Source organism: Lissotriton vulgaris, unplaced genomic scaffold (genome assembly GCF_964263255.1).
Source record: "Lissotriton vulgaris unplaced genomic scaffold, aLisVul1.2 SCAFFOLD_703, whole genome shotgun sequence".
NCBI lineage: Eukaryota > Metazoa > Chordata > Amphibia > Caudata > Salamandridae > Lissotriton > Lissotriton vulgaris.
In genome coordinates this window covers 560412-573543 of record NW_028254574.1, presented here as the reverse complement: position 1 = coordinate 573543, position 13132 = coordinate 560412, and the positions used below count along the sequence as shown (strand labels likewise).

Here is a 13132-nt window from a genome sequence, read left to right as displayed (position 1 = left end):
TATTACCAGCATGAGAGCAGCATCTGGATTGGTTAGGGGAGTTCACTGAACTCTGGGAGCCTGTGTTGGAGCACTGAGCCAATAACTGCTGGCCTGGAGCAGAGCACCAAGGCAGCGGGTAAGTATACTTGGCATTTTTTTGTTTTACGTGCAGACTCACTGACAGTCACTGTGGTAAACTCGCAACCCCAGAGATCTCAATCATGGCCCATTAGACAGACTGTTTGAAATGGGCCGCCATTGAGAGCTTTGGTGTTGAGCTCAAAGGCATTGCAGTTTTTTGGCAGTGCCTGTCACTTGGGCAAAATCTTCTCCCCCGCACTGCCCCGCCACTTTAATTGGATAGAAGCCGCCACTGGATAGGATTAAATGGCGAATTGGGCGCTCAATCACACTTCATAACAAGGCTAGGACATCTCTTCCCCAACACTTATGCAATCCAAATGCCTACATCATTTTAAAAACAATATTATGTTCATAGACAGCTTCATGCAAACTGCGCAACATTTTCCACGCACCGTGAGGGATAAAAATGACAACACCCAGACCTCTCTCTCTCATTTTTTAATAGCTTCCCAAGGACGAGCACTTAAAACTGTGCAAGTGTTTAAGGGCCTATTGTTCCTAAGCCTTCTCTTCTCCCCCTACAACATATTCTTTCCCATAAACACCTGAGCCTAAGTAAAACAATATAAAATGTAATTTTACCTTTAAACCTACTTCCTCGGTGAGAATTAGTTGTACAGAAACTGTGTAGGTGGAGCAGTGCTATCATTATTACTTCACACATTTAATGCTCATACTTTATTGCCCAGTGTTTTAGAAGTCTTCCATAATGGAAATGACACGTTAATAACATACACGTTTATCAAACCAATAAGGCACTCTGAGGCATATATTGCTGTCTCCCAATCCCAGATTTCAAGAGACAGAAGTTGTTCAAAGTCCTGTTTTGCAGAACCTCAGAAGCATGTATGTGCAGAACAAACATAAGGTGCCATGTCTTGGACCAGTTTCACATTTTCAAGTGTTGTTTTGTAAGGTTTGACAATGCTCAAAGTTTTACATTCGCTGCACCCTCTAATGTTGACCTCTTTGAAAGAACACAATGGCCGCCCACAGTATGTGGATAGCTCCAAAGCAGATGTTTGTCGTGTATCCAGGTGCACCAGTACATGGAATCAGGTTCCCAATTTAAGGATTGAGTGTTGGCCAAGTTCCATGAAAGTACTTGCAGTAACTACTATACTACTGTTGAGAGATGCTGGTTCTTCTGGCTGCCTTCAAACCCTTGGTGACCACTGCTGCTCGGAGAAGCCTGAGGTCCTTCTGAGAGGGGCACTCACTCCCGAGTCTCTTGTACCTCTTGTCACTCCTTAGTGTCTCAGGGTGCTGGATACCCTGAAGTAGGACAGGAATTTGTAGCAGAGGCTCACTACAAAGTACCAGATGTTCCTCGCCATCTGCGACCGTGCAATGAAAATGCGCCAGATGAAGACAAGGAGGACGGTGTTGAAGGCAAAGCGAATGTTTCCTAGCCTAAAGAAAGAGAAAAATAGTGCTTAGTCCATTGCAATTCATGGCGATTTGTATTTTTTTTAAAGAGATTACAAATTATTTTTTTGGCTGTTAAGGCCCAAAGCTAAAAATCCGTGATCCCTTTAGCACTTCGATGAAGTTCAACTGACGCTTGAAGGTGGAAGATTGCTCAATTGGACACAACTGAAACACATGCCAGTCTACTTCTGCAATAACGAAATATGCAAACAAAGTTTTCCCCAGTTAAAATTAAGGAAAGGTTTTTTGTATAAAGGCAAAACTGAAATTGTAGAACCATCACTGAACATGTATAGCACTTAGCCATCTTAGGTGGGGGTGTTTTCGTTGGGCCGACTTTAGGCGCCATCTTGTAGTGGGTCCAGTGCTTTTACTCCCAGGGCTCCCGCGCACTGGAAGGGTATTTAAACCACTCCCTTACTTAACTCTGTTGGACCATTTGCATTTACTACGCGTGTGCTCTTCAGCGCTGCAACCTGCCTTTTTAAATTGCTGTTTTCGTCTTTTGCGCTTCGCGCTTTTATCTGTGGGCGTGTGTGGCTATATTTGTGGGGCACTCAGGGGGTTCGTAAGTAGGGACTCACTTGCACCATAATCGGCATCTTCACCCGCATTTGCGGGGCTTAGGTAGTGCTAGGGCTTCATCTGTGTGTGACTTTGGCCGCCATCTTAGGTAGGGGTGTTTACGTTGGGCCGACTTTAGGCGCCATCTTGTAGAGGGTCCAGTGCTTTTACTCCCAGGAATCCCGCGCGGGATACCATAAAAAGAGATGTCTAGGCAAGCGCGCAGCATGGGCGCGCAGCGGGCTCGCCGGAGGTGCGCCAGAGGTAAGCCCGTTTGCGCCCGTTCGCGCTTCGGTCGCGCTTAGCGCTAGAAGCGCTGCTCCAGCACGCCTGACTTACTCCAAGGAAGAACTTTGATAAACCAACTCCCCAGCGCGGATGACTGCTCTACCCCTCTACCGGCCCCCCTGGTGAGCGTTAACTGCGGTCTTCTGAATGTCCGCTCCCTCTGCAAACATCATGCAGAGACGGCTCTCCTAATTGATTCACTGCAGCTCGATATCATGTTTCTCACTGAAACTTGGACCAGGGCGCAGAGTAATGTAGAGTTGGGATGGGCATGCCCGCCAGGGTACTCGATCAGGCATATCCCACGACCTAATGGGAGAGGCGGCGGAGTGGGCTTTATCTCTAGTGATTCTCTCTCGCTCACTCAGCTCGAAGTCAAACCAGTTAAGGGCTTCTAGCTTATGGGCTTCTCCTTAAAAAACTTGAGTGGAACACTGGTCGCGGGGTTACTGTGTTATCGCCCTCCCACCAGTGCGATATCATCTGTACAAGATCTGATAGATCTAGTTTATGATCTATCTAACACCCATGCTAGATTTTTAATCCTGGGTGATTTTAATCTTTGGCCCAGTGGTCCTCATGATCTTGCATATCGTGATCTGTACCAAGCCTGCAATAATTTGCATCTTACACAGCTTGTGTCCGTCCCGACTCATGTTAAGGGCCATGTCCTGGATATGATCTTTGCAGCGGAGCCGTTGGTCTCGATTAAGGAGTTCGCGGGCCAATGCTGGACAGATCATGCTTTGATCCACTTTTCCATTCTGTTACCGGCTGGATCGCTGAGTAATAGCGTCCCGGCCAAGCTTAAATTCAGGAGGCAATGGGCTCGGCTACTTACGGGCTCTACTATACCCACATTACTGCCCAGGGCCTTTTCACTGGGTCAGAATGTGGAGGAGAGTTATTTAACTCTCTGCCATCAGCTCCTTGAATCAATTGATAGGGTGATTCCAATGCGTAAGGTGAAAGACAAACCGCAGAAAGTCACTTCTTGGTTTTCTAGTGACCTTCTTCAGCAGAGACTTCGTTGCAAGCAGGCGGAGCGGGTTTGGAGAAGACACTACTCTGAAACAGATAGACTGGTCTATAAAAAAACCCTCCAGGAGTATAAAACTCAGATTAGGCTGGCTAAAGCTAAGCTTCTCGAGGTCACATTGGCCAAAGCTGGGAACAAGTCACAAACCTTGTTTAAGTTGGTTAAAAATCTTTCCAACCCAGCCTGTGCTACATCCGCCATTCCGGCCTCGCAGGAACTCTGCGACTCATTAGCCCTGGCTTCTGAGAAAAAATGAATACCATCCTGGCGGGACTTTCGGTCCCTGATTAATCTAGCCACCCTGATTTGCGCTCCTTGGAACTAGTTAGCGGAGTAGCTCGGGAGGTGATTATGGAGGAAGCAGTACAGCCTCGGTTGACCTGCTTTCCTATTCCCTCCCTGGAGGATTTCTCTCTGCTGGCGAATGGTGTGTCATCCGGCTCCCCACTAGACCCCTTGCCGCATACGTTTTGGAAGGCGCTCCAGGCAGAACTCTTCCCTCCGCTCCATTCCATTTGTTGCTAGTCATTGACCACGGCCACGGTCCCGGATAGCTGGAAACTGGCAGTAATTACCCCACTGCTAAAAAAAGCCACCTTGGACCCTTTATGTCCGACCAATTATAGGCCTATTTCACTCCTGCCTTTCTCAATAAAAATCTTAGAGAAATTGGTCACTAGAGTCCTGTCCAGCTATCTTGAATCCAACGACCTTTTGGACGTGGCCCAATTGTCCAAATGTTCTAATCCACCGCATTGCCCTCCTCAGATTTATCATCAACAGCACACAAGTTTTGTTGTGTTTTTGTTTCTTTCATGTCGTGTAATCAAGCTATGTAAATATTTGTAATGCAGACTTTAGAATGTGATACATGTAAATATTATATCTGTATATGTCATATTTAAACTAAATAGTGGAAAACATTTATAAAGTTAAAAAGGAGAAAAAAAGATAAAAATATACAAATAAAATGATCTCCATATTTTGATACATCATTTCTGTGTCAATTGTAATAATTATTGATGGTCGCTTAATTTTGTAAGTACACTAAATAGGGTGGTATAGAAACAAAGAGTTTGCTATATGATTCTTTTCCCTACCAATTTGGGTTCAGGCCGGCCCACGGTACGGAGTCTGCTTTGGTGGCCGTTTTGGACGACCTGCGTTCGCGTGTCGACATGGGAGGAGCAGCGTTCCTGGTGCTGCTTGACATGTCGGCCGCGTTCAACACGGTGGACCATGCGGTTCTACTAAGCAGGCTCCGGGAGTCCAGGGTAGCTGGCTCAACCTTGGGCTGGCTGGCATCATACCTCTGTAACAGGCGACAATCTGTGGCTTTACCGCCGTTTCGGTCGGCGGTGAGAGGTAAAACAGGGAGTGCCGCAGGGCTCTGCAATTAGCCCAATTCTTTTCAACTTATACCTTCGCCCTTTAATAAGTCTGATTAAGTCATTCGGCATGTCTGTCATCAATTATGCCGATGACACTCAGCTTATTTTTTCCATCGAGGGCAGGGAGGCGGTCTCCCTGGAATCCTTTCACCAATGCATGTCAGCAGCTGCGGATTGGTTGCGTCAGAACTCGTTACAGTTTAACGGGGCAAAAACTGAAGTTCTCTACTGCTCGGTAGATCGTACGCCTCGCCCTCTACCTGAGGGACTTTGGCCTTCTTCTACCTTAGGCACTATCGCAGCGGCAGACTCAGTCCGCAACCTAGGTGTCCTGCTCGGGCCTAGTCTCCAGCTGGACGCCTTTGTTAACAAAACCACGGCGACCTGTATGCTGCTGTTGCGTATGTTGCGGAAGATTCTGCCATTACTTCCTCATTCAGCGAGGACGGAAGCAGTGCGGAGTATCATCCTCAGTAGGTTAGACTACTGCAACACACTGCTTCTAGGAGCCCCCGGCACTCCAATTATGAAGCTACAGCGGGTACAAAACATGGCAGCTAAACTGGCACTTTCACGTCATTGGTCTGCTTCGTCCTCTCTCACACTCTCAGTCCTGCACTGGCTTCCGGTGCAAAAACGGATCTGTTTTAAATCAGCTTGCTTGGTCTTTAGAGCCTTGCATGGGCTGGGTCCAGTGGTACTGCAAGGTCTTTTTTCTTGGTACTCTGCTGCTAGACTTCTGAGATCCTCCTCGGCCTTCTTGGTGACTGTTCCTAAGATAAAAAGGGTGAGGATGGGCGGCCGCGCTTTCAGCTTTACGTCCGCCAAGCTTTGGAACTCTCTATCTCTGGCCCTAAGGTGCAAACAGGATCTCACATCTTTTAGAAAGGACCTTAAAACCTACCTTTTTCCGAAGGCAGTGTAATTGACATCGGTAGGAATGCTCTGTGGTCAAAGCGCCAGGATGCCCTTTGGGTGACAGACGCGCTATATAAGTATGCCTACATACATACATTATATGAGGTTTTAAAAACGTGGACAAACCTACCTTAAAAATAAACAAAGTGATTTGCTTCAAACAAAGCCCAAATGTATTTTGTCATCTTAATTTGGAAACACAACAAACAATGTGAAACAACATGTGCCATCTTGAACCTGAACAAACATTGTTTGATCTATTCTCTGTAACACAAGCAGCAAAACTAGTACAAATGGATGTGCCCCATCTTTTTTTTTTGCATCAGTCCAAAGCTCCTCTATGGGTGGTGCTTACTGACTGAATGACTATCCTGCCACGGAGTTTGATGACCTAATGAAGAAACTCGGCTTTTGGACTCATTCTTCTATAGGGTCATCGAAGTCATCTGCTTGCAGTATTCCTTATAACATTGTAAAGGGTAATTTATACACAATGGGGCATATTCACAAGGAGCTATCGCCGAATTTTCTCTTGCGGCTTGGGATTGATTTTCACGCGGACATTTGCCACGTTATCTGGGGTCTATCAAATGCTGCCACATTGTGAATTCCACGTTGACACAGGGTTATTTTCCCGCGATAGGCTGAGATGTCGAAAGTTGTGTTACACTACTCTTGCGGCTGAGATGTTGAAAGTTGTGTTACGCTACTTTTGCGGTAGTTATCACACGTTCTTGTGAATATACCCCAATATGTTCAGTCGTTCAATCTACATTTACTAGTGTGTAGTATTCAAACATTAATGCTTGAAATGACTCGCACAGTAACAGAGTTAGTTGTAGACAACTTTGCATTTCCAGGCGTTCATAAACATCTCCTTTCATTAGTGAGACAATTGGAAATAAATTAAAATTTGACTTTGAACTTTTATATTTGGGGAATGGCTGTAGTTTCTCTGCAATTGCTTCTAGCTACATAGTTTTTTTTTCTAGATTCCCCGTTCATAAATTCCATTTTCGGACACTGCTTACACGTTTCGGTTAATTTGAACACATTTCACTAGCACTTTTTTTTCTGTTATCACCCTCCAATTTAGCAAAGGCATACCTCTCAACTCACCCGCCTTTGGTGGGTGTCACACACCCTAGCGGGGTCTCACACCTGCCCCCTCACCTCCCCCCTTCTCCTGCCAGAGCTACTTTGTGCTCTCAGCTCCCGCTGGAGTGCTGACGCTCTGACACGGCTTTGGCTACACCCTGACAAGGCACAACAGGATGGACTGAACTTAGAAGACCTGGTATTAGTGTTGTGTAAGTGTATCTGACTTGCATGTCACTGGAGTTCTTCTGAAATGACACAGACAAAAGAAATGTTGGAAATTTGCTATTATGGTCCAAGGCTGTCGGCGACAGTAATTTGGAAATCACGGCTCAAACATTTCAGTCCAATTTCACTAACTTCTGTGGCCAGAAACAAAGCTGACGTCCAAACCACCCCCCTCTCCCATTGGCCAAATTACAAATGTTAGTATTTCTAGATTATATTTGTTTTGAGAAGATGTATGATGGCTGCACCCTCCCACTTGGATGACATATCATTTTGCATATTAAAATGAGTTCACTTTGATATTGTCCAGCTGGCATCCAGTGAGTGTGTATTGTTGTGGGTTAACTGTGACTCCAGAAGCTGTAAATTGATACCGGCCTGGAGGGTTTGTTTCTTTCTACCTATGGCGGTTGACAAAAAAATACTGGTTACGGTATGTGTACCCTTTACCTATGGTGTCCAGTGCACAATGCAGTCCAATAAGATGATATGAAATGTCTTTGTGTTGTGTTTGGAACCTGCTCCATAGAAAGGGTGGAGGGGATCACCCCCCCCCCCCCCGGATCCCCCTTTCCGGCAAGTCTTCAGCCATAGTGAACATTACCTCATCAAGAATAGACAGGGTCTATTGTGACTGTTTTCACTAATACTTACAAAGTCAAAAAAAGTCAAAGTCAAAATTTTTTATTTGTGTTGGTACTCAACAGAGGACCACAAAAGAAATTTTACATTTTATAAACAAAAAATGCAACAGTATTAATACAGAGATAAGAATTGTTTTAAAAATGTATACAAATTGTAACAAATAAATTCATTTAAAGGTAGACCACACATTTCTAAAAGTTCTCTCCCCCTAGTAATTCTGCAGTAGCGTAATATAGGATTAAGATACTAATACTTACTTTCGTAAGTGCTGTCTTGCTGCTGGGAGTCCTGACATGTCCTCGTTCAGCACATATTTCTTGGTTCCCATGCAATAGTTTTCAATGTACTCCGGCCAGTTGAGTTGACGCACATCAAAGTTAAATGCCTGATGTTGAGAAAACAAAACAGATAAAGAGTATTGCAAGCACCTCCGTTTTAAAGAACAAAGGGGCATATTATCAAGAAAAGGCGTTAACATGATCGCCGCTTTAGCGGCAGAAAACTGCTGCTAAGGCGGCGATAATGGGCTTGATAATACGCCGTTGTGAATTCCCATAGAAGCCCATGTTCTTGTGTGAACCTGGGCTTTTATGGGAATTCTCTATGTCTTATTATCAAGCCCATTATCACCGCTTTAGTGGCAGTTTTCTGCCGCTAAAGCGGTGATAATGTTAACGCCGTGCTTGATAATATGTCCCAAAATGATGCTGCGCATGTGTTTCAAACAAAAGACAGATGTCAAATGCAGATAAAAATAACCCTTTGCTTCAAATATGACCTTAGGTTCACAAGCACCAGTTAACAGCCAAGATCTTTCAAATTCTTGATGACATTGCCAGGTGTTTTCCGTTCATTAAGGCCGTTGTTACCTCTTCACCATTTCAATAAACTTACTGTCCTTACTGTAAATGGATTCCCTCCTCCCCCATCAGTTTGACTCACATACATGGTTATGGCCATGGCCTGCTGGTGTTGGTTCTTCTTATGGGTGCAGGAACTGTTGTCACTTAGCTTATCAAGGACATTTGGGTGGCACATTACGAATGCTGGGACTCGTGTCTAGTCCCTATAGTCGGCTGAAGATAAGGAGGAGCCATTTCATAGCGATACATGGGGCCCACGAACTATTCCTGGGATGACTTTCCAATTGACAACATGCACTACACAATTACTAATACCTTAATATAAGATAAAAATGAAACAACTGAAAACAAATAACCAGGCCCTTATTTAGAAATGCATTGTGAGCTCCCTGGGGAGGGTACAAAGCATAATCTGCCTATGGCTGGAGCTTCAGGTCCAAACTCTACTAGTCGTGGGATGGAGGCCTCTGTGGAGCATGCACCCTTTCCAATTGAAATGGATCAAATCCATTGAAGCCACCTCTGGATCTGCGCATGTCTTTCCTAACCGCTCAGGTAAGGTTTTTGCTTGGTGGCGGGAGTGGGTTAATCATCTGAGACTAGGTTCGAGGCCTGTCCGAAGAGTTTGTTTTTCACTTTCTTCCTTAATCTAAGTAACTTCTCATTTCACATATTGTCTCCAGTCCTGAATATTTCATCCAAGAATGATTATTTTCTGGTGTGTTCATCTAATTATTTAAAGGGAAATACGCAGACTACAATACAAAGAATGCCTTACGGGACAACCCAAAAGTTCAGGACGGGAAACAATGAATATATTGCCCTGGAAGGTGGCGGTAACCTTAAATATTTTTGGTTATCTGCAGGATGTGGAGATTGGCGACTTGGCACGGTCTGTGTTAGATCAACCTTACGGACTGAACTCATTATGCATGCAACTCTGTTTTCTTTCTTCATATTCATTCATCGAGTGTGAGGTTCACCTGTGACCTGCACTGTCTCCATGCCTATTTTAAAACTACACGGACCATCTGGCTAAATGTATCCCCTGTACATGCATGCAAACAACTCCCAACTCCGCATTTGAATGCATACAGAAGTGCCTTTGGCTGCCTCATAAGAGCAGTGCGTGAAGTTAGCGGGTTTGCAGACCTGTCTCAAGTAACACTCCGGTAAAACTGAAGTGATGGTGGTGAGAAGTCAGGCAAATCCCTAGGCAGATCTGCAGTGGTCGAGAGAGATGGAACTCCATTGCTACATTCTTAATAATGCGGTCTGCTTTGAATCTATTCTCACTCTGAAATCTCAAGTACCATCTGTTATTTCTAGCTGCTCCTTATAGCTATGCTGTTTGAGAAAAGTACCTTCTTTTCTCAGTGATGCTAAAACAGGTCTCACAGCATCAGCTATGAAAGGTTCAGTTCTGGATTATTTGTGTCTAGTGTCTGAGGTTTCAGATGTTTCAAAATTAAGTACCCCAGGTGCGGGTTGCTTCAGCTATGCTCTTCTTACTGCTTTCCAATGGCATTTTGTCAAAGACTGGGTAGCCTTCGAGGTCCTGTTTGATTTACTGCGCTAGTTTTCACATCCCTGTGAGCCCTCTTCATTCTCATGAAGCTGCCCATCCCCACATTAAGGAAGACGGGCTTGGGTGGGTCTAGGCTCTCCGGTATTGCATCAGTGTTTGGAACGCATTGCCTCTCTATCCTCGATTCACTGCATGTATACTTTTGCCATAAAGTCCTCGCTCTTCTCAGATTCCTGCCTCTGAATTGATTTCTGTTGTGCTGTACCACATACCCTAACAGCACAAAACATTAACAGGCGTATGAATTCCAGACACTCATGTTGTAACGTAACATAGAACAACTCTTACACTAGCTCAACATTGATTTTTGTCCTTTGCTTGCTTTTGGAAGGAATTGTGGCAGTTCCACATGAGATGGCCAAATGAACGTGCTTAACATCAGGTGGGGGTGTGTGGGAGGGGAAGAGTAGTCACAGGGAGCACTAAATGCTGAATTGGACTAGGACTTCGTAATAGGAACCTAGACGAATACTTTAACGAATCTTAGTGATATTTGAATATTTCTTTGGTTTTACATAGACCAAAATCAGAACTTGAAAAACAGCACTCTAGTTACATAAAGTCAATGTTTAACCATACGTGCAGAGGATTTCAGGGTATCTTGTTCAATTTTGAGAGAAGTGGGCATTATGACTGAAAATAATTAAATTGTGCTTCTAGAATGTGCAATTTCTTCCATCCGAAGAGGTATTCGTTGAATCGACACCTGCTGTTGTGTGGTTTCGAATGAGTACAGAGAGCACTGAATTTGTACTTGAGTGTGGCACTTGCTATACGTACAACAGAAGGCTAGGGAGATAAATTCCCGTAAGAGAGAACTGCTTGTACAGTGCAGTCTTTGGTGTAGCGCAAGATTGCGTTGGATGAGCAAAGAAGGAGATGGACAGTATGGGTGAATGTCAAAGGTGAACAGCCTGGTGCCAGCAGTAGCTTCTAATTTTGTATGTGAACTGGATCTGAGCTGCAAGTCCATCCAATATATTCTTATGAGCGCAGGTGATCCGGTGGTTGCTAGTGTTGCTGTAGGAGTTTTGGGGTAGTGTGAGGTGGAAGTTTAGCAGGCATGGACTGAGAGGCCCAAAGGGCTTAATCATAGTCTCATTGTGGCCTAGACACTCCTGTGGGTAGAGTGCATCTGGTCTCTTGGCCTCTTCGGAAAGGTCTTGGTGGCCCCTTAAGTGTACCTAAGGCTAGGTAGATAGATGCAACTCCTGGTGTTGTAGCTATATTTCAGGCTGAATGTGCCCGTAAATTGTGGTGCGCCTTACTGTGGAGCCGCTGATTGGCAACAGATAGCCTTCTGAATCCATCTGAGTGTGGAACCAATCATGGATTCAACCGTTTTTTTTTACCCTTCAGCACAAGGAGTGCGTTATCTGCTCAGCTCCCATTGCTTAAGACTCTCAGTAGCGGTCGATGGTGGGAGTGTTGCCGGCTGGTGACGTGGGGCGGGGGAAGGGCAGGGTGGGGGCTAGTAAACTACGGAATACAGCCAAATATAGGTAAGTGAACATATAAATCAATAAAACCAATTTCATTGCGCACAGTGCATCACCAAATTCGATGCAGTGCGCGCAAAAAAAATTAGTTTTATTTATTTATATGTTTACTTACATGCATTTGGCCGTATTCCATACCCCCCACCCTGCCACTCCCCCGCCCAACGTCACCGCCTGGCATGCACTTCCACCACCGACCGCTACTGAAGACTCTTTCTCCCCAGTATTGACTTTCCAAAAACAGTGTGGCTCTTCTTGTGTATTATTACTCCCTCTACCATGCCTATCATGACCCAGGCGCCACACAGAGGTGCTCCAGTGTAGATCGATGCAGTGCTTGATAATTGGCTCAGACACTTTAAAAAAGAAATTGCAGGAAGACAGCAGCGTTTGTTCACCCTTCAGTGAGCTGTACCCTATGTACGCATAATGCTATGTCTTCTCACCAGTATTGACTGGCCAAAAGCAGCACGCCCCTTTCTTTGGCCTGTGTGTATTTGGAACACCCAGCATTATGCCTTGGAGAATCTCTTGCTTGAGGGACAGGCTGTGCAGCTGGGAAAGTGACGTGGTGCATAACAATTGGTCAAAGTGTAAATAAATAGGGAGGTGTTTCTGGAATAAAGAGACAAGTTCCAGGCACCAGGAATACCAATCAGTGAGTTGTGTTTTTTTAATCAGGCCATGGGGTGTCATGCTGTAAGTTGTTTGATCGGTAGGACATGAATCTATGGTTGTCTACATTTAATTTCATTTTACTTATAACTAATTTTAATAGATTTTAATTTGAAGTGAATATTTAGCTACTCATCTGCGATTATAATGAAAGTGTACCCGTGACCCCAGACCGTAAACACTGTTACAGATACCATGGAGATAGTGGAAATACTGCATGGAATCACTGATGGTAAAAAACAGGAAAGGAGGACAAGGGCCGGGCAGTGTAAAAAGGTTTTGACGTTTGTTTTCTACAAAAGAGGTCTTGTTCTGTGAACAAGATACAGGAGCCGCTACTATGTAATGTATGAAATCATGAAGGGCATAAAGGAGAGAGGCTGGGAATGGTACAAATGGTAAATACTCTACTTGAATATGATTCAATATAAGGCAATGATAAAGGAAGGCAATGGCATTCATAACACAAGAGCTTCAACTATCAATCGTGAAACAATAAATTATTTTGACTATTATAGAGAATCCAAATAAAGGAGGCTAGTTAGTGTACTGATTAAAAAATATAAAAAAATGTAGGTGTCTTTTCACCTAATGGACTAGCCAACATTGTCAGCAATTAATGTTCTTTTAGGGAGCCTAACAATGATCTTGAATACATTGATTACTTAATTGTATACATATGAAACCCAGCTTCATAAATAAAAACTGTGGCTTATTCTTTGTTCCCCCTGAATAGCTCATCAAGTTTTGAAAACTCAAACTATTAGAAGAAATATTTC

General features: G+C 44.3%; 1 protein-coding gene across 1 annotated transcript in view; it reads right to left on the bottom strand.

The window, feature by feature from the left end:
* Window positions 1–551: 551 nt before the first annotated feature.
* Window positions 552–13132, bottom strand: part of LOC147659504 (fatty acyl-CoA reductase 1-like) — a 501467-nt gene continuing 488886 nt past the window's right edge. The window contains exons 11-12 of the mRNA XM_086951690.1: window positions 7986–8113; window positions 552–1539 (exon numbers count right to left, since the gene is read on the bottom strand). Of these exons, the coding sequence (XP_086807816.1) occupies window positions 1377–1539; window positions 7986–8113 (291 nt within the window). The 3' untranslated portion in view covers window positions 552–1376. The remainder of the gene's footprint in view (window positions 1540–7985; window positions 8114–13132) is intronic.